The sequence below is a fragment of the Protopterus annectens genome, chromosome 2.part0, assembly GCF_019279795.1.
Source record: "Protopterus annectens isolate FY-2018-M chromosome 2.part0, PAN1.0, whole genome shotgun sequence".
NCBI classification, from domain to species: Eukaryota; Metazoa; Chordata; order Ceratodontiformes; family Protopteridae; genus Protopterus; species Protopterus annectens.
Window position 1 is genome coordinate 1864383713 of NC_056728.1, and position 23433 is coordinate 1864407145.

The window sequence follows — 23433 nt, forward strand, 5'->3', positions numbered from 1 at the left end:
CCCAGTTAATAGTGGGGCAATTAAAGTCACCCATGAATATGGTATTGGATTTGATAGTGCTTCTAATAAGTTTAAATACATGGTATTTGTTTTCTGGGTCATAGAAGGAGACCTATAGCTTGCAAGGAAGTGGTATTGGATTTTGCCTATGGGGATTTGAACATTTAGCAGCTGAAGTGCATTGTCCTGTTTGACCAGCCTTGAAGTATATTTATTTTTGATGTAAATAGAGACACCTTCACCTTTAGTCCCTGCCTGTGAAGTAGCTGATCTAAATGTGTGGAAGGCATTATAACCCTGCACTGTTGGTGTGCTCTTCACAGCGTTTAGACCCCTACAACTTGAACACACATACACATACAAATAATTGATAAATATATATATATATATATATATATATATATATATATATATATATATATATATATATATTTTTTTTTTAATATATATATATATATATATATATATATGTGTGTGTGCGTGTGTGTGTATGTATACAAATATGTGTATATATATATATATATATATATATATATATATATATATATATATATATATATATATATATATATGGGTTCATGTCAGTACATCGACAAGTCGGAAGATCGACATTCACTCCACCGACACATGAAATAATCGAAACCGCAAACACGGACATTTAACAGGTAAGAGGTTTACATTTCGCTAATCATGCCTACCACACATGCATAACACTGCCACACTTACTAAAACATGGTAGGCATGATTAGCGAAATTAAAACTCTTACCTGTTAAATGTCCGTGTTCGGGATTATTTCATGTGTCGGTGGAGTGAATGTCGATCTTCCGACTTGTCGTTGTACTGACATGAACCCATATATATATACACACACACACACACACACACACACACACACTCACACACACACACACACACACACACACACACACACACACACACACACACACACTAACAGACACTTGGTTTCAGTCAAATGGAAGCACCTCCCCATTCCTAGGTTTAGTACCTACCATGCATTCAAATCACAAATGTCAGCTTTTGCAAGATATTCCCTCATATCAAGTCAGATTGAGAATCTCAAGATACAAATTTTGAAATTTTGGAAATCCAACAAACCATAAATAAATCTCAACTACCAGTTTATAGCCAGTTATAGATCACCCTCCATATCCCTCAAAGATCATGATAGTTAGACACAAATGACTTTAGGTAGTCCACTCAAGGAAAAATAAAGAAGAAAAATATGATTGCTCATGCTAAGTATGTGGGAAATCATGGGGCTTGAGAAAGGAGATTTTGCCAATAGGGATGACTGCAATTAGGGGTACAGACAATATGCAAAAGGGGGCAGGAATTTCCTGGAGAAAAGTTGCAAAGGAACCAATGTATTGGGAAAATAATTAGAGAGAGAAAGGTTATAAAGTGGGCAGAGGCCAAGAATTCTTTTGGACTGCAGGCTAGAGATTGCATTCCCTATGAAGGACTGTTATCAGAGTATAGGCAAAGAGAATGAAATAGAGGAATCCTAAGCACTGATAGAATTGTTAGTACAATCTAGAATAGAAGCTGTTGTTAAAAAAGGATAATTAGTAGAGCATATGAAATGTTGCATAACTATAGGAATCATTCAGAGAAGGTTAAAAAGGATTGTCAAGAGAGACTAGATAAGCAATTCATAAAGAAACAATGTGAGGACATACGTATGGCTCCCAAGCTCCCAAATATGCAACACAGTCTAGAAGATTAATGATCTTTGCTTAGCAGTATTGGCATGGGTATTTTTATACCCCAAGCAGACTCCAAATAATTTTTCCTCAGTTAGATTGCAAACGGATGTGTGATGGGGAAGAAAGAGGTAATTAGGAATATATTTTTTGGGAGTGTAATGTACTGACAGACTTTAACAATTGCCTGCAGACTACTCTATCAGAAATACTGGGTAAGCAAATTGGTGTAACTAAGGAAATGATTTTTTGAGATGTAATACAGAATTGGAATTGCTTAGACATAGTAAGGCATTGGCTGCCAAAAAAGCAATTACTATAAAATGGAAACCAGATTCTAAACCATCTGTACTAGAAGTAGTGAATATAGTAACAGAGATAAAACAACTGGAACTTTGATCTTTATAAAAAGATATCAGCAAATTACATACAAAAAATAGGAATTGTGGGGGCAATACATGCAGAATAATATTTTAGAGGAGAAATGAGGTTTAAGGGAAAGTGGGAATTGAATAAGCTTTGTAATATTTGACTGACTATGACTTGATAGATTATAAGTAACGTATAACGTTTGCAACCAAAAATATGTCTGTATGGTTTGTTTTCATTTATATATATATATATATATATATATATATATATATATATATATGCATGATTGCCTATGTCATAAGTGATAATTTAATATAGATGTTTCTTGTTTAAAAATAAGTATGTGGAAGATAAGAAGGTTATGGGTTCTAATCCCATCCCAGGTAATTAGGTTCATGTTCTACTACTGGTACAGCAGTATAGATTTAGGGGGTGCTGAAATCCTGAATGTGCTGTCCTTTGGATGAGATGTTAAGCTGAGGCATCAACTGATGGACAGCACACTCAGGAGTGTGCTGTCCATCAATTGCTGTCCTTTGGATGAGATGTTAAGCTGAGGCACCAACTGATAGACTTGTTGGTATTTCAGGTGGATGCAAACAATCTCACAATACTTATACACTGTCATGTTGAAAGTACAGCAGCCATTATTATTATTATAGGTTCATAGAGTAGGTTCATGGATTAGTACTAGGCTAACTGCCCTTGCGATCCATTTTAAAGCTAGCCAATTATCCCTTGTGAGACTCAAACCCTGTACCTTGTGTTTGTAAGGCAAACACCTTAACCATTAGGCCACCCACCCATCCTAACAATTATATATAACTAACAATAAATATAAATATACAGAAAAACATAAGGAAACCATGCAAAGAAAAATAATCTTGATACTTTCAAATTATATTTCTGAACCATTTCACCATAACACCATAATCAAAGTTTTTTTCAAAATTAAATCACCATCCTAATTTTTTTTATATAGCTCCTCACATCTATTTATCCATAGAACTACTTCACTTAATAACATTTTGTCAGTTTTGTCTTCCTCATTACTTTACTACAAAATAAATCCTCCATATATATTTTCCTGCATTTAAATCAGTAGTAATTTTCTCTTAAATTTCTGTGCTACCTTCTCCAAATAACATTTAATCCTACATCAAGTTACCAAAACATGGCCCATAGTTTCTACTACTTTACGTATCACATTTTCTTCTTCAGGTGCCTCACTGCCACTTTCAATTGTAGTTTCCCAAACATTACTTTCCACATAAAGTCATCTAATCCTTTATCAATTTTCTTGTGCCATTATCTAAGTAATCACATGGCCTATCATAATAAAATGAATCCATAATCACTATATACAACAATTTCCTTTGTGATAGATTATCTTTTATATTCACATGCCAGAGCTTTATTTTATCTATACTCACCATTATTATAGAATTCACAATGTTCTTTTTCTTTCCCCCTGTATCAAATTACAAATATATTTTTCCATAAAACATCTTATTAGAGCATTATCTAGTTCTGAAACCTTTGCAAAATCTAAAATAGATTCAGAGATGCTGAATGAATGATTAAGTCAATAAGCCCAAATCTTCCATCTTGTCTTTTACAATACAAGACTCCCTTACTAATAGGGTTTAATGTTGTACCCCATATACATTCAAAATAAATTGGATAACTGTGTGATGATGAGCAAGTCACTTAACAAGACACTACTGCCAGGCTGGGTTTGAAAAAGGTCCATGACAATCAATGTTCTACACGGGAAAACAAATAAAATAAAATAAAAATCTAAAAAGTGTTTTTTTTTACAAGTAGAAATGGAATATATACCTCCTATGTGCCCCAATTTACCTATCACTGAATGTAACAGATACATATTCTTTGAAAAAAAAAAAAGCTCAAAATCTTCCCATAGTCTTTTTTTATTTTTTCTAGAATGCTACTGCATCAGTTTCGTTGTCATTAATCCAAACTATAAACCCAGATTAAAATTTATTCTAATGTAACATCAATTCGTCTTACAAATGTGTCCTGCACCCTACCCTTGGCATTTTGTCTTGTTCAATGTTAATCCAACATTTCTTAATTCTCTTTCTAACATTTACGGTGTTCTCATCACCAACCTGTATTTTCAGTAATAATGATTCAATTATATGCATATGATAAACACGTTTGGTAAGTAAATACCATCTAATATCTTCTCTTTTGCTTGTTTAAATTTATAGTTGCAGTCTCCTCTCTCTGCAGTAATAATTCAATTATATTCTAGTTAATAGACATCCTTGTATCACTCCTCTGCCAATAGCTTTTCTCCTACTTAACCATCCATTCACTAATACCATGTTTGCTTTGTGTTCTGAAGTGCATCTTTTATTACCTTTTGAATTATATTTCACTATTTTCTATAATTTTTCATGATCCACAGAATATTTTTTTACATGACAAATTAATACATTTGTTCTGATTTTATTCATGATAACAGGAGCTACTATTTCTCTGACTAGCCAAAACATATCCTTAATAGTAGCCAAATCATTTCCTTAATATTTTCATTTTAATTCCAAAAATTTATTCATGGTAAATGTTTTGTAACACACTACTTAGCCTTACTGTTAATATCTTGTAGTCCTTACTAAGTGTAACCAGTCTTCAGTTCATGTTTATTTATTGACATTTGATTACTGGGAAAGTCCAAATGGGTAAGACCCCATCTTCAGCAGAGACCTAGGGAGAAAAGCTCCAAAGTATTACAAAACATTTTAAGAACAATAATTTTATAATCTTCAAAACTAATAAAAAAAAAAAAACATTTCCAGTTTATATAATTATTCCAAATTAGATATAATATGAAAACATTGATTAAGAATAGATACAAGTTGTATGACACTGATTTAATATTTAGAGAAATTTTAGCCAGTTAATAGAGAAAGTATAGATACGTTAGTATAATACAAACAGTAATTGCAATATGAAGTGAGAGAAAATCAGGCTTATGGTATATTTAGTGTGAAACTAGGTAGAGAATTTGATAGAAATAAGGAAGTGAGTAAATAAGGAAGAGTAAGGTGGTATAAGGTATGAATTGGTACTTGTTCACATTTAGACATGTAGTTTATCCTGGTGTTGAGCAAGAACATAGCCAGCTTTTGGCTAGGATGTGTTTCAGAATGGTTTTGACATTTGGGAGGGAAAGTATTGATCTGATAGATATAGGTAAGGAGTTTCAGGTCTTAGCAACATGGTACAAGTATAAACAATGGCTAGCAGATTTGTAGGTTTGTGGACAGAGTTTTTGGCCATTGGATTGTAATGACCAACTGAGGACATAGTTGTGTTGAATGCTATTTAGTGCTGGTCAAGCAGATATGCTGGATGCTGGACAATTTTATAGGTGGTAAAAAGCTGTGTATGTGCTGGTTGATGGGGTAGTAGGGTTTTTAGTGCTGTACAGTGGTGGGTTCTGAAAGGGGTATTTGCTGCAAATTTAGTATCTTTGCTGTAGCATTGCTCAAGTTTTGATTTTTGTAATATTTGGGGGCTAGTAAGGATGGAAACACCATAAAGAAGTGTGGGGAGGAGATAAGTAGTTGTAAGTATAGTTTTAGTTGCATCATTGAGAAAGTCTTTGGCTTTGTAAAGCATTCCTAGTTTTTCATGATTTTTTCTTATACAATTTTGTATATGCAGGTTGAATTTAAGATTATCATCCACTATCACCACTAATAATTTGCTATGAGATGTGATTTCAGTGGTTGCATTATCAAGAAAGGGGACTTAATTTTGTATTTTTCATGAGAGAAGAATTTGAGGAAAAAAGGTAATAGTTTAGATTTTTTAGGGTTGAGCATGAGCTGTGAGATACAAAGCCATGTTTCAGTGGCTGTTAAAGGTTATTGAGTAATTTTTGGAGGTGTGCCATGTGAGATGTGCAAATGAGTGTGGAGTCATCTGCATACTGTATTAAGGAGGCCTGTTATGTAGGTGCATGGAGAGTGTTGGTCAGAATGATAAAGAGGAGGGGACCAAGGAGAGAGCCTTACAGTACACTGGTGGTAACTGGGAGGTATGGAGAGAGGGTGGAATACCATCTTAACGACTGATACCTGTTCGGTAACCTTTGAATTTGCTGTTATCTCTAGCTTTATTGACAGTAGCCATACAGATAAGAAATGTAATGTTAGTTATATGGGAAAGGTAGAAACCACATTGTGTGGGGAATAGGAGTTCTTCTTGAGGACATAGCTTGGCAATTGCCTTTGAATACATTTTTTTAAGAATGTTGGAGAGGGGATAAGAATGGTATAGGTCTAAAGGTAGTTATGTCTGTCAAGTTTTCTCTTTTGTGCAAAGGGATAATGCATGATTTTTTTTCAGAGAATGGGAACATGGGATTCCTAGACTGACCTATTTAAAGGATTGAGACAGGATAGGTAATGTCATCAGCTTATGAGCTGCTATTTTGAGGTATTCAATTGGATGGTCATCAGCTAAACAGAGCATGGTTTGAGTTTGTTTAAGAGTAGTTTATATAGAATGTGGGCACAGGTTTGAAGGTAAAAGTGGATGTAGTTATATGTGGCCATTTAGCAAGGTTAGGATTAGATGCTGGGGAATCCTTGATTACAGATGCTATACTATCTACAAAATAAAAGTTGAAACATATTGCAGTTTCAAGTGGTGAGTTATTAGGAGAGGTGCTGGAGTTGAATTTTTGTCCAGAATGCAAGATTTCTTTAATGGCTGTCCAGAATTATTTAGGGTTATGTTTACTGTTATTCTGAAAGTCATTATAATGTAGTTTTTTTTGTCTTCATTTATTTGCTTTTTACCACAATAATGAAGCATTCTGAAGTTTTCAAGATATTGTGGTATTTTATATTTTTACTTTTCTTATCACACTTTTTCTGTATCCTGCACTAGCATTCTACTCTTTTTGGATAGCCAAATTGTATTATTTGTTTTTTAGTCTCTTCCTTTCTCAGAAATGCAAGGATACTCAGGAAAGTAGTATTGAATTAATTTGCAGCATCATTTAAGGGGAGGATTTTTAGATAGTCCCATTTAATAGACAATAGGTAGCAATGAGCATTACTGTGTTAAACTTGGAAAGGTTGTGTGCTGTTTTATAAACATGTTGTTTAATTGGATTGTGACATGCCTGGTTGTATAGAGTGGGAGATGATCACTGAGAGAGTCTGACATTGTACCTGTGGTGGTGTATTTGCGAGGATCCAGTCTGATAGTGAATCTGATGTATTGCTATAATGTGTGCGGCTATTAGTTGTGTGAAATCATATAAGTTCATGCTAGATGTAAAGGAGTCAGAGTTTATGTACAACCAATTGACATTCTCATCACCTAGTAGTGTTTTTTCTTGTGGAAGTGTTATAGATATCCAATGTAGAATATCCTCCATTATAGCTGTTTTGTTGCCAGGAAGGATGTAAGGGACAGCAATACATATTGGGTTATAATTGTTTATTTCAGAAAAGCAATAAGAAGCTCTGCTGAACTGAATTTTGATACAGGTTTATTCTAAGTGGAAATGTGGTAGTTCTTAGGAAATATTAAATCAATACCACCAACCTTTCCTCTTTATACCGTCTTTAAAAATGACATTATAGCTGGGAGGTGTAACTTTGGAGTTGTTTATGCTGTGTTTAAGCCAAGTTTTGGTTACAGAAAGAATATCAGGATTATGTTGAATAATCCAGGCATGTAGTTCAGCAGTTTTATTTATTATGCTTCTTATATTTATGGCAACAAAAGTTAAATTACCAGAATTAGACATTGACAGTTGTGGGGTTAGGGCAGTGTGTGGAAGGGAATTGTCTTGATGTTCATTGTGATAAGTTGGGCCAGGATTAGGGTAGATGTCTCCTCCTAGAAGGATTTTAGCATACTTGTGAAATTATCTTCCCTCTAGCCTTTATTTATATGCAAAAGCTTAATCACACCTTCACAGATGTAATTTTATTGCATACCATCACTTAACTATTCAATTAAGATCTTTACAAAAGCTCCATACTGTAACTATTAATGTATATGAAACTTTGAAATAATCTGTCTCTGTTTTAATTGTGGCTCCTCTGTAAGCATAACATGACTTACTATACTTCTTTTGTAGCCACGGCGGTACGGCGGTAGCATTGTTACCTCACAGCAAGAGGTTCTCCCGTTCGATTCTCAGCTTGGCTTGGAAGTGCCTTCTGTGTGGAGCCTGCATTTCCTCCCCGCGGTTGGGTAGCGTTTGAAAGACATGCGTGCGTAAATGGGCATGCCTTCGTTGAAGGTTGGGCGTCGAGCTGGCACCTCTGCGTTTCGTAAAAAAATCTACTGCCAATCATCAGCGGACCGGAGTTCCGCTGTGGTGACCCCTTACCAGGAAAAAGCCGAAAGACAAACAACTTACTATACTTCTTTACTTCCATAAAAATATTAACACCATTAATACTTTAACTTTTCTCAAGTTACAATCCATACCACCTACAAGTATAGCATCCACGTTTATGATAATGTAAGATTTTATTCTCTCAAATAACTTCTCCATTTGTTTTATTCAAGTTTTTTTTATATACTATAATCAGATAGAAGATATCTATTTTGGAACCATAATGAATATTCTTTGTATAATAGCTACTGTAACAACTAATACTTTAATATAACATTTACACAAAATGGCAATCCTGCAACAACCATCCTTCCCAAAGAGATATAATACTGACCCTCCCATAATGGTTGTATTCTTTTTGAACTTCAGTAAGAGTTCTAATATCCAATAAACAGTGAAGGTCAATATTTATTGTTTTAAAAAAATGCCACCACTGTTAAATGTACTTTATTAATAAGAATATTCACATGCAGTGAACATATAGCAAGTAGTAACACTCTCCATTCCCATTTTTGCAGTTTTCTTAACTCCTTGCCTTAATTTCCTTTTCATACTTTTTTACCTATATTATGATTTCCTTTATTATCTACACTGATGTTATTATCAACTTCATCTCCCATGTTATTTTCAGCTATTATAAACCTACTTATCATCTTCATCTGATGACCCTACATTACTTGTTAATATATTTCCTTCCTCTTCACCATCATCCCTCTTAAAACTTTTATCAATATTTTCTGTTCTTCTACTTCTTAAGCCTTTTGGAATTCCTCTTGGATGTTATCAATATTTTGTTCTCTTTCCTCTTGTTCTAACACCATGGACAAGTGAACCAGCAATATCCTTCCTTCTGACATTGTCCTTCTCAATGTCCTTCCTACAATATACTTTACAATCTTTGCTAGAATGGCTGTCTTTCTCCACAGTGTGGGAATTTCCTTTTGTCACGCTGTATTAAATGAGTTAAGAAACCACAGTAATAACTTTTTCAGTTGACCATGGTGCAGCACATAACCTTCTTTACCATCCATGTTTATGCAATTAGATATCTGTATTAATTTTTCTATTATGCATTTTTAATTTAAAATATCACTCCCAATAACAGTTCCATATCTATCTTTGAGCATACAATTTATTAATTTCTAGGGCCTCTTGACACAAATTAGAAAAAAATTAATAATTCCACTGTCCATATCTGAAGTATTAAACTGTACAGTTAGACTTTTTTGTTTGTTTAAACACAAAGTGATTTTGTCCCATTTAAACAAAAATATTCTGCAAGATTATTTACAGTAGTCCTCTTTCTTGATAGATATGAATGTTCAAATATTGGTTGTTGAAAAACCTAAGGGGACAACAATATATTCCCATACAGAATACCTCTTCATTTGTTGCCTGTCCTTCTGATTAACCCTAATAACCAATAATTTACTAGTTTTTTGTAACTTGTCATATAATGCTTATGGCCCGCACTCAAAACATGTGTATGTGCTGCTACCATGTTACCCTCTTCCTTCATTTTAGCAGTCAATTTGTTAGCATGTGATGCACACCCTTTTACTTGCAACCTATGATGCTTTCAAGAAGGGAACTAGTTTTTCATCATCTTCAAGTTGTACAAATTCATTTTTGCATGATTCCATAATTTCACTCCATGATGCAGCTGCCATATGTGATGCCTCAATTATCCCGTAAACCTCCTTCCTGGACTGTCGTTACCACCACATCATTTCAGGTGCTTCACTGACCTCCTTCTCTGTGCTTCTCATTACTTCTGGTGCCACCATATATCCTGCACACAGGATAGTGAAGTTCAAAAAGAGTACAGAAATTTCCCTGAGGACCCGGCCAAATTTGTTCTAGTCAGTATAAATACCACATTGAATTTCCCTTGAAAAGGGGCTACCAGCCAAGTGGGACTAACCTGGTCAATAAAGGATAAATAATAATAATAATAATAATAATAATAATAATAATAATAATAATAATAATAATAAATAAATAAATACATAATAGGTACCCTAATGCCATAACCAATATACCTACAAGCCTTAATACATTTATTCTAGGTGTCTTCAATTAAATAGACTAGCTCACTTACACTTCAAATTTAAAACATGCCTAATGCTTCCTTGACAATGTAAATATGAGCTACCTATAGCAGGAGATTAACGGCTCTACTACGGGACATAATATTCTAGATCTTGCCCTTAATAGTATTACCCTATCTTGTACAGGTCCATAGATATCATGTCCTACTGTCACATCAAATTTCCTTAAACAAATAGACTAGTACTGAGTGAAAAAATTAAATGCAAATGTGCGGATATCTGTGCTGAATGCCGCTGCCTTGTAGAAAACCAAAGTCTAAGTCTCAAAAGTATATGTACTGCAGTTGCTTAGTGACCTTAGTACTTCCACTACACCTCTAATTAGAATGATGTAAAAGGAGAACCAAAATAATTTGTGATCTCATCTAAGTAATTGTATGGAGAAAACAATAACTACCTGTACCGAATACTCAGGAAATTTTTAAAATAAACCCATATGGCAGGGGTTCTTCTAAATAAAGTATACCAAAAAAGATAGAAATTAATATGTTCTTAAAGGGAACCCTGTAAATCCCATCTTAAAAGGGCATTCAAATGTGCTAGCAAAGAATTTAAGACATCAGTCACAGAATATGAACTCAAAAAGTAATTATGAATCTTTAACTATGTTCTAAAGTTAAGAAAGGACATCCATCATTTCTCAGATTCGTGATAATACTACCCATTCTGATCCCAAACAAAAAAGATATCCTAGATAACAAATTTAGTGCAAACTTTACCTAATCCAGTATCATAACTGCACCATGATTCCTCAGCAACTAAGATCACTGTGGTACAATTCCTATTAGCATTTTTAAAGCAAAGAATATCATATCCAATGGCCCTAATGATATGCCAGAAACTTAGTAGTTAGTTCCACATATGGCCTACCAGACACACTGCTCAACTGTTCCTAATTTTGCAGAACTTCAATGATTTTATCTTCTATTTTGCCCTGTCCCTCATAAAATTTTTGGTTTTCTAGTAAATCATTGAGGATTGCAGTCAGTCAATATTGCCAAACGTTAGACTGTCATACTTCTTACTGTTCAGAAAATGTATTCTGATGTAAAACTGGTTATTCTATTAACTTTTTAAGTGAATTAGAGTAATATTTTAAAACTTGTTCCTTATTTTGGGGCTTTGTCTCACTATTATTTTGGTTTTGTCCCAAATTCTTGAGCAAAGAAGTTTAGAGGCAAGCTGTCAGAACTTCTGCATTGCAGTGATCTATATACCAGAAGCCTGGAGGACAGCCATCATGATGCCTTTACACAAGTAGGTCATTAGTATATATGGTCCCCTTAGTCTTATCAGCCTTGTTTTGTAAAGCCATCAAACAGTCAAGTTCTGACCACAATAATTCTAGGTGTTGATAATGTCTTAGCAATGAATCCATATTAATTTGGCACTATCAAAGGTAGGTAAGTCCTTGTTAACATTTTGAACTACTTTGAAAGGGAAACTCAAGCAGCTGATGGATGTTATGTGTTCCATATTACATACTTAGGTGTAGCAAGGGCATTCAGCACTATTTCCCATGCAGGCAACACTGTCAGACTGGTTACCCTAAACATCAATCCTTATGTAGTAAGGTGAATAGTAAATTGGTTGACAGAGCGCATATGGTTAAAGTTGCAGTTGCCACCAAGGTAAGTAAAAATGTCACAAGTGAGGTTTCTTAAGGTTGTCTTCTACTGACATTTCAACAAGCCACTATCCCAGTTTCCCGGCTATAAAAAATTGTTGACAGCAATAAACTATGTGGCTTTTATTAGAACACCAACCAATGTGAAGGCACACCAGAATAGGCTGAACTGTGCAAAAAAAAAAAAACTGGTACAATTACTAGAGTGAAAGAAAAAAGAATGAACTCTAATCCACCAATTACAAAATTAATGTGCTTTACTATAAGATAAAGCCACATAAAACACCAAAGTTTCAAGACCATCTCTTTATCTGTGAGTACAGTAGCCACATACTAAATGCCAATACCTGTAGTATAGTCCATGTTGGGAAAAATCATTTGTTATTAAACTGCAGAGGTGATACACCCCTTAAGAATGGCATTTCATTAAATATTTAAGCACTCTTGTGGGTGACTCCATGTATTTTGATCATTATGTCCTCCATTATAATTAGAAAATCCTTCTATCTGGCCCAAGTAATATTCAAGGGTATCTCATCTAGAACCAATGATTCTTTAGCTCCACTGTGCTCATTTCTTATCCACTACCATGGTTGAACATAACATCCTGATTGGTATGTAATTATCAAAAGATACCATTCAGCTGGAGAAACCTCCATAATTCCTAACTAAAACAAACTGTCAGCATTGGTTGCCTTAGCCATTCAGATTTATTGAATACCCTCTCTCGCTGTAGTTTGTTTCCTATAGACTCCTCTGTGGTGACCTATGTTTGGCCTTTCAGTCCATGACAGAGCCCTACCCTCCAAGACCTGTTATGTCTTCATAGAACTAATTGTTCCTCAAATGTATTCACAAAGGCAATCAACAAATTAGTTGAGCATATTGGCAGGTTCTTTTTCCAGCACATTCCCCACACTTGGAATAAAGAAATACTGCATATTAAGCAAAGTAATACCCTAGCCACACTCAAGACTGACATAGACAATTAGATAGGTCCTCATAGATTCTCACCATGCCTACCTTGTGTGACCCTACTTGAAACAGGGGGCAACTCTTGATGGTTGGTTTTCTGGACTAGGTATAAATGGTCTGATTACTGACTGCCTAGTATCTACCTATGAACCTATGACAAGGAGCATTTATTAATGAAGGAATAAATAATTATACAGCATCTAGAATGGGAAGAAAATAATGTGAAGAATAAATGGTTTGACTCTTTTGCACATTATGTAAAAGTGAGTTGAGTATTAAAAAGAAAGAAAAAAAATGAATGAAAATGGAAAACATGAAATATAACATTGGGAGGTACAATGTGTGCTTAGACTATATAATTGACCATAAGGTGGCATCAGTAAACAAAACTGAATTTTTTGTGTAAAGCACTCGCCCTTCTACTTTTGATAGGATATGAGGGTGAGGAAGATATATAAGTAGTTGAGAATCAGCACAAATAAACTGGAAGAGAACATTTGGATAAACAGTGTGGAATGTCAACTGAAATAATTAAAAGTTTGTATAGCTGATGCTCTTGAACAAGAAAATAGAGTAAATGAATAATTGTTGATGATAAGTACACGCTTTCAAACTATGATATGAATAAAGTGAAAGATTAGTAGCAAATGAAGACAATTATAGAATGATATAAGAATAAGGAGAAAAGAACAAAGGTGGGATAGCCCAGGGAAAGCATTGTAGTGGGGTCAGTGCCTATATTATCCTAAGAAACAATTATGGGTAAAAACCTATTTGCTGATTGGTGGTATTTTGGAATGGAGGACTGCAGTGTAGTGGATAACAAATAAGAGATGTGAGTAAGAAATATTTTTTTCAATTAGGAGAGATGTACAAGAGTGATGAATTAGGGGGGCTTTAAGGATCAGCTTAATTTACCAAGCAATTCAAATGCTTTACATTGAATTGCTATATTAGTTTTCATTAAATGTGAATCTATAGGAACCCGATTTTTGCTTTATCAAAAACAGAACATGTTAAGTCAAGGTTATTAATAAATTACAGAAAAGATAGATGACAGGCTAATATATTATAAATGAATATGTGAATTAGTTTAGCCCTAAAATTGGCATAACACCATTACAAAAGATGGAAGCTGTTACAGAATTTAAGATTGTGTGATTTTAAATATGTTTACTAGATATAAATCTGTAAAGAAAACTGCATATATTTGTACATATTTTCTGCTGTTAATTTTTTACATGTCCTATTAAAATTAAAAGCATTATGTACCACACATGTAAATATATGCGCATTGTATACTAGTGAGCATATACCAATAAATGAACTGTGCAAATGTTAACAGTTTGTTACCTCCGCATAAAAACAGGACTACAGAACTGTGAATGAGCCTTTGCTTCTTCTTTCCCCTGTCACTGATCACCTTGGTACAGTCCAGTCCTGCAACCAGAGCCAAGAAGGCAAGAATACACAGCAAGGTAGACAAAATCACCAAGGCTCACATAATGACCAGAGAAGCTGCAAAAAATAAGGATATTATAGATGAAATATAAATAATGCACTGATCAATATTAGACTAACTGATATATAAGACACATCTGTAGTTTAATACCAGGCTAGTAAAGAAATGGAATAGATCAGCTGTAGGACCTTAGTAATAACCAAAGTAGCTTAATCACAAATATTTCTAGACTTCTAGAGTCTCATCTTTAAACAAGAAGCATATTAAATTTTAGTGTAAACAGATTACCTGAGCCTAAATTATATAATTTCAAAGAGACCCTGACACACAAAAAAAAAAAAACAGAGAAACAAATATGGGAAATTATTTGTAGTACCACTATGCAGTAGTGAAATCTACCTGTGCTGAAATCTTAAATCTTGGGGTTGTGCCTTTGGAAAATTGTGTCAAAAATTCATAGCAGCCTCCAAAGCATAGCCCAAGATACCAACTATTAAACTTCATTAATTCCTATGCAAAAATAATGCCATGGTATAAATTCAGACACAAGCAAAAAAAAATGAGAAAAACAAAATACAAAGAAGAGGAACACAACATTCCCATTAATTTTCAGGGGGACATTTTCACAAAATGCAAATGATTCCACACAAAAATATATACCTTTCTATTATAGTACAATGTGAAAACTCAGTTTGAAAGTCCACGTGACAATGAGAGGATTATTTGCATATTTTTCAAATTTTCAAAGATGTCAGTCTTGAGGCATAGGAAGGCCTAGCCTTTGTCTGAAGAGAGGTGCTGATTATTCCTAGATGAGCCCCCTGTCTAACATGACCTCAGAAATATGTCTGAAGAATACAGTTTTCAATCCATTGATCACACATTGACTCGTAGTATCAGTTACCTCCTTGACTTCAGAAAACTTTAAATACTTATCATTTTATGTCATATAGATAAGTTATTGATACTTCAATAGATTTGTACCTGCTTTATTTTATGACCTTACTGGAAATGAATAAGACCACATTTATTCCTTGGTTTATTTTCATGATAAGCATAGCACATAGCAGTTCTAAACTACTTGTTTACATGGGCATCTTTGGAAAAATAATACATCCCACGCTCTTTCTTTGCACTTGACTGTTGTGTATACTTTCCAATAACTCTTTTCTCATGTGATTTGCAACTCCTGCTTATCTGCTTTTTATGCAGCTAGCTTCTCATTTAAATAAGAAATAAGGCTGAACTTCTTTCTGAATAGAAATGTTCTTCTTTAGCCAATCTTTCATGGCAATTTTCTTTAGCAGTTTTACTTCTGCACATTCTTCTGTGCATCTCTCAAATTCTTTAACCTTCAATGACCCAGTTAATTCCCAGGTCATCTCCAAGAAGGTCTTTTTTTCTTTTCCTGTTAAATATGAATGGTTCAATATCTATACCATATACATCCGGCTAATAACTCACTGTCACATCATATGTCTGCAAACATAAATTTATTCATGGCAAACTGAGTGGTGCCTAGTTCAACATTTTTTTTTTAAATATGCTCTAAAATAACTTATGGTCATTCTCTATGTGAGTATCTTATCTATGAATATACAGATGAAACATATCAAACCCATACTTTATTATAAGTAGTTCCTTTTCAATCTCAGCATATATTTTCTGCCAATCAATAAAAGCTCCTGAGACAAAGGCAACTAGTTTCACTACTCCAGTATCTCTTTGCTATCTGCTTGTGATGTTACTATTTTATTCACATCATCTGTAGGTGGTCTTGAAACTAACCAAGTCAGCAATTCAAAACATTTTTCTTGTTCTTCACTGAAGTGCCGTATCACATTTTGCTCCATTAATTTCCCTAAAGGGACATTAATTTCAGACAGATTCAGAGTAGGCCACAGTCAATATTGCAACATATGCAGAAATATTGTAAATATCACCAACTCAGTGGCATAGATGAATAAAGCTTTGACTACAACTCAGATTACCTCACTTAAGTTAGAGGTCCATAAACTGTAGGTATTGGAAGAAATAAGAGGGATAAGGCAATACCTGCTCACCTCTCTTAAGGAAAGTGCTGAGTGAAAATGCCTGGGGAGCACAACCTACTCTGCAGTTCTTCAAGGAGAACTCTTGGAGGCTCTTTTTACAAAGATTGCAGGACTCTTAAGGGTTACATCATTTGTGAATGAGAGTGGCACTTATTGGGCTGGTCCATTACAAAATAAAATAGATAAATAATAAAATAACATCCTTGTTGCACAGTAGGAAAATCTTTACAGACAACAGAGTTGCCTATGCTGCAGGTCTGTGACCACATGATACCTTGTCCCACAACTACAGAGTGATGCTACTGAGCTATTACCAATGGGAGCTCTCACAACACCAGATCTCCTAATAACCATAATATGACAGTCACCCATGGTCACCATTCATGCCTAAAAACTGTGAGATTTTTATGAATCAGTGACAGGCACAACAGCAGACCACAGCACAGCAATGTAAACCAGTTACTAATGGCACAGTATACTTTATCAACGAGCTACACATATCTACTTGCTAAAGCAAAAGCTACTTTATCTAAAGTGCTTTATATCACTACACTAAGTAACAATATCATGCTACACACTGCTGCCCTCCAGGGGTACTATGTGCTCCTATGCACCATTCAGTAAACTAATAATAAGTGACTATAGTGATTGATGTCTAGAATCATGGCTGTCCCGGGCAGTGCAGTAAACACAGAGTGCATGATGATGGTATGAATATGTGCGCTATGTTTATGAATACTAGTGTCAGTCTATTAAGTTAATAAATCAGCCTTCTGGCCTGTTCTTTTCTGGTCACACCACAAGCAAGTATATCATCAATGATGTGAAAATACCTTAAAGCCTTTAAATTAGCCATGCAACAGTACTTCAAAACACTTCAGTTACATAATGAATACCAGATAGAAATAGGTTCATAGGTTCATACTAGGCTATCTGCCCTAGGGCATTTATAAGCCTAGCCCATAGATATGTGGCTTTCGCCACCCCTTTAGTTTGAATAAAACTATGCCTATTATTTTGCTGTGCCTCTGTCAAGCAGTGACACTGAAGTAATCCCTGGGGTATATCTGCGATCACCCATCCATTGGTCAAGATTCCTCTTGAACAAGGCCAGCGAGGTGCTCTGCCTCACATGTACCAGGATTTTGTTCCACAGCATAGGGAGTCTCTGGGTGATGAATCTGTCCCTCCAGCACGTCCTATTAATAACCGTGTCAAGGTTTAAGTCTCCGCCCTTGTGGTTCTGAGGGATCTAGATTTTTGAGGTGAAGCATATTCATCAAATCTGGGTTTGACATGGCCTTATATGTCAGGCACAGGTCACCTCTGAGCAAGCGGTATGAGACTGAATAGAGCTGGAGTTCTTTCAGTCGGGCAGCATAAGACATATTTTTGAGACCCTTTATCCTCTTGGTGAGGAACTTTTGGGGCCTTTCCAGCTGCTGCAGGTGTCGGGTCAGATACATTCCGAATGGGGCATTGTACTCAATCATAGGTCTAATGAGTGATGAGTACAGGGACGATGACCTCCCTTGATCTAGATGTGAATCCCTTCATGATCAGGTGGGCAATGTAGAAGGTTTTCCTGACTACTTTAGCAACATGAGTGTCAAACGAAGGCTAGTGTCAACCTGGGTCCCCAGGTCCCTGATGACTTCTTCTGTGCTCAGTGGATTGCCACCTATATGGTAGCTTAACCTTGTTTTTACCAAAGGGTATGACTATGCATTTCTTGGCGTTTAACTTTAGGCCATGGCTCTGGCACCAGTTATCCGTTTCTGTGAGGCCCTTCTGAAGGATATCTGTGTCAGAAGTGTTACTATGGTGCCCAGTTTGCAGTCATCTGCAAACTTTGTCAGCCATAACCCTCCTGTGTTTGCTTGTACTTCAGAAAAGTAGATGCCGAACAAGAGTGGACCCAGGACTGAGCCCTGTGGTACACCACTTGTGACAGGCTTTGAGTCTGACATGGCTCCAGCAACTCTGACCCTGTGGGTTCTGTCACTTAGCCAGTTTGCAACCCATCTTGTGATGTATGGGTTTACATTCAAGCTGATGAGTTTTCGATGATACCTGAGTGGGTATTGTGTCAAGGCCTTTGCCAGGTCGAGGTAGGCTGTATGGACTGCCTTTCCCTCATCAATGGCCTTGGTGACTGTTTAAAAAGTCAACCAAGTTTAAAAGGCATGATCTGCCTTTGACAAAGCCAAACTGGGTTGGATCCAAAGTCTGCAAGTTCCCTATGTCTTTATTTATGAGTTCCATTATGATCCTCTCCATGGCTTTGTAGATAAGGCTTGTTAAGCTAATGGGAGGCACTGCCCTTGTGAAGTGGGACCACAGCGGCGTCGCCACTCCTTGGAGTGCGTATCCTGAGGTGATGCTAAGATTAAACAGCTGTCCTAACTCTGGGTTTAATTCCTCATTGAGTTCGTGGAGCACACAGCCGGGGACACCATCCGGTCCCATGGATGCTGTGTTTTTGCCTTGGAGAGAGCAGTTCTCACCTGGGCGTTGGAGATGTTTGGGGATACAATCCTCTGGTATAGATATCTCTCCTTTGGGGGGATGGGGAGAAGTTTGCACTGAACCTGTCAGCCAGTATGTTGGCAATGTGTGTAGGTTCAGTAATCTTCACATCATTTTGGACTAATTCTGAGCATATCTGGGAGTTTCCTCCTAGGTTTCTAACATAGCTAAAAAAGGCTTTATGATTGTCTTTTGTGTCCTTGGCGATTTTTCTCTCAAAATTAGCCTTGGATGATTTTATGAGAGCTCTTAGTTTTACTTATAATGATCAAAGGTGTCTTACCTTTCAAGGATTTTGCTCTATCTTGTAGTAACTTCCTCCTTTTGTTGTAGAGCTTGTTTATGGCTGGGGTCCACCAGACTGGACGCTTGCCTTTGGTACAAAGAGTCTTAGTTTTGTTTGGGATTGCCTGATCCATGCAGTCCTGTAGGTGCTGGTAGAAGGCGTTTGTAAGTGATTCAGCGGTTTGAGTAATGTTTACCACTGGCTCAGGGGCCTTAAAGGAGACCACACTAGTTTTTAGAAGTGTGAAGTCGGCTTTTGAGAAGTTTTTCACTGTGGTCTTTTTATTTCAGGTTGGGGCGGGATGAGGACCTCCAGCGAGATTAGTTTATGATCTGATCTCACCAGTGAGGGGTATACTTCCAGTGTTGAACATTGTGAACCCATGTTTGTGATGATGAGATCAAGTATGTTTTCTCCTCTTGTGGGGATGGTGACTAGTTGTTCCATGGCATTTGAGTTTATTAATTCCAGGAACCTTTGGGCTAGAGAGTTTGGGCTTGAGTAGTGTTCCCAGTCTATATTAGGGTAGTTGAAGTCACCTAGTATGATGGTGTTTGGAGATACATTTATCCCCTCCAGTGTTTTCAGGAAGGCCGTGTGAGGTTCCTGAGTTTGAGAGGGTGGCCTGTAACATGCTACAAATTGCAGAGCAGTCTTGCCTATGGTTAATTGCACCTGGATGGTCTCCGATGCATCGTGCGTTGCCACCAACCTTGAGGTGTGGGTGTCCTTTATGAATATGGACACCCCCGTGTTGTCCAGATTTTGGGGCTGGAACGCATGATATGAGGTGAAACCTGATAGTGCTGGGGTGCTCTCAGGAGCCTTGAACCAGGTTTCTGTCACAGCACAGACATCGATGTTCTCCATACTGAGAAGGAACTTGAGATTGAGACTTCTGGCATTGAGCAGCATTACCTTAGTTTTTCCTTTTTGTGTTCTAGGGTGGTAGGTTTAGAATTTGAGCCTTGTCTAAAAAAGGCACTATGGGGGTGGCAAGAGCCTTTGCCAATATCCGGAAGCCCTATAAGTAAATTCAACAAATGCACCTTGGAACTTTCCACATCTAGACTGAATTACCAAAATCTCATCAGCTTTTAGTGCATAAAATACATGGCATGACAGTAACAACTTCTATCGTATAATATAAATAGTGTAGCTTCTTTATAACATTACTCAGATCTTGCATTTCCATGCTTATGTGAATCCTGTCAGGTTTAATGACATTGAGTATATCATTCACCCAGTCAGTAAAAGCAATCTACTTTTCAATCACACCCATGCCCTCCATTCTCTTCAAATCCCTTCTAGATTAACTTTTCAGTGCTTCTGAAACTTTCTTTGAAGCATGCAGAACTAGAAAAATGGCAGGGTCAAGCTGAATGTGATGAACACCGAGTAAAAATTCCAGACTAGTGGATAAATCATCATAATTATGAAGCTAATTACCATTTACATGTATGTCAAAATTTTTCAACATTCCAATCTTCTGCCAGCTCAAATGACTCCATATAAAATAATTTTCTATTCCAGCTGTGTGAAGTGGAACTGATTCTTGTATTTTTATGCAAATTCACAAGTAAGCAATTTCTGATTGAATAAGAGCACCTGATGGCTTGAATAAGAAAACAACTTGCAAATGGAATGCATCTCACTTCTGTTTAATCTTAATGTTTAAATATTTAAATAGATATCACAAATAAATCATTTCCATGATTCTATCATGCACGTTATTTTTGTACAAAGTAGCTGTTTCATACATTTGCACAGTTCTGAGAAATGATCTCATTTGCACAACTTTTACTTAACTATCATGGCTACCACATACAATTGTAAGCATTCATTTTGTGAATGCCAACAGTTCTGAAAGTTTTTTTTTTGTTCCTTTTGTAAAATCCTTTGTTTGCCCTTTTCAGTAACATGATGTAACCTCAGAGTAGGTGTATATAGTGATAGAGGGTATGAAGGCAAAGCTCCAACCTTACTAACATGCAAAAAAGACGAGTTCAAGGGAGTTCTTTTTCACAAAGTCTGATAGTTACAAAACAAAAAAGGCTCATAATTATAATTACATAAATTTTAATAATATGTAGCTAACAGTGCAAAATATTTCATTTTCTCATGTTTACATAACATTGCATGCATAGCTTATCAATGCATCTTGTACTATTTTTTTCTGATTATTTTACTGTTTTTGTAAACTTTGTTTACTTTTTTTACATTCATCATTGTATATTTATAACTCTCTTCTGCTAATTATTTTGTGACCGTATAATGTATAATGTCACTCTGCACATATTTATTATGTACTGTAAATAATTAACATTGCAGCAATCTGCCTCTTACTTGATAATTTCAGATAACACACACAACTCCACCTGATGTTAACAAATCATGTAATTCACCAAACTCAGAATGTTTGACTATGTTCTTTAATTCTGTAATGTATTAATCAATGCTTTTTATAGCAGCACTGCTCCCTTATTGAAGCATTTGAATATGCATGATGACCCATGTAACAAGGCAAAGGCCAAGTACATGCAGCCAGTTCCATCATCATGAATTTGTGACTGTGCAGTGATGCAAAATACATTCCTAACTCTGATGGAGACAAGAACCATAAAGTATCATACAGATATGTACATATGTTACATTTTCCTCTTTAAAAATGTAGAGTCCCCTTTTTACCTTGAGGTGGTATAGCAGTACATAGATATCTGACAGCAAATGCTACTATACCTTTCAATACTGCAATTTTGCCAGTTGTAACTTTACAAAAGACATTATTTAAACTGATATTTTTAAATGGAAAGTTGTTTCAGTGTTTCAGCACTTTTCAATTCCTTTGTTTCATGTACAGAGTTGAAATGCTTTATTGATACGATAGCCACATATTAATCAAAATATTTCCTTTGTAGATACTATCAACAAAAATTGAAACAACAATACTCTCTCTTCTGCTCTTTTCATTGATCTCTCTAAAGCTTTCGACATGGTCAACCACTCTCTCTTAATCAACATTCTTGAATCTCTCTCTTGTGATAAATTCGCCATTAATTGGTTTAAATCTTATCTTAACAACAGACAACAAGCAGTAATATGGGAAAACCATATCTCATCACTCTTTCCCATTTCCATCGGAGTTCCCCAGGGCTCCATTCTTGGTCCACTTCTGTTCTCCCTCTTTATTAACGATCTTCAGACTGCAATCCCACAAGCAACCTGCATAGATGATTCAATCCTTATCTGCTCGGCACCATCCTCTACAGAACTGATCTCACTGACCCAAAATACCTTTAATACTGTAGAAACATGGTTTTCTAGACGGTTTCTCCTTCTAAATGCCAAAAAAAACAAAACTCCTCCTCTTCTCCCCACCACTCGGTCCCCCCCTTTAAACTTTACCATTTCCTCAAATAATGGTACTATCATCTCACCTGATCCTACTACAAAACTTTTAGGAATAACCATTGACAATAATCTCTCCTTCGATCAGCACATTAACAACAACATCAAGTTAGTTAACAGAAAAATAGGATCCCTATATTGCATCAAACCTTTTCTAACCCCAGCAACAAGAACCAAAATTGCACAATCTCATCTTTTATCAACTCTCTATTTATACAAACCTTAAGAAAATTAATCTTAACAAACTTGCAACTTGCTATAACAACATAGCCCACTAGTAACCCCTTTAGGACCCACCATTGTATAAACCTAAAACAACTAGGCTGGCTTGAATTTCAAAACTACCTTATAATTCCTCAACTCACTATTGCCCACAACATATTACACCTACCTGACAACACCCCAATACTCTCTCAACTTCTAATCCCTTACAACAATCTCAACTCCTCATGACAAAATCTATAAAGGCAAACAACACAGC

At 35.8% G+C, this 23433-nt stretch overlaps 1 protein-coding gene across 1 annotated transcript in view; it reads right to left on the reverse strand.

Annotated features, from left to right (window-relative positions):
* Positions 1-10215: 10215 nt before the first annotated feature.
* LOC122792898 (claudin-16-like) overlaps positions 10216-23433 on the reverse strand; it is a 73249-nt gene continuing 60031 nt past the window's right edge. Inside the window, exons 3-5 of the mRNA XM_044060456.1 lie at positions 16028-16083; positions 14567-14710; positions 10216-10292 (exon numbers count right to left, since the gene is read on the reverse strand). Coding sequence (XP_043916391.1) covers positions 10216-10292; positions 14567-14710; positions 16028-16083 — 277 coding nt within the window. The remainder of the gene's footprint in view (positions 10293-14566; positions 14711-16027; positions 16084-23433) is intronic.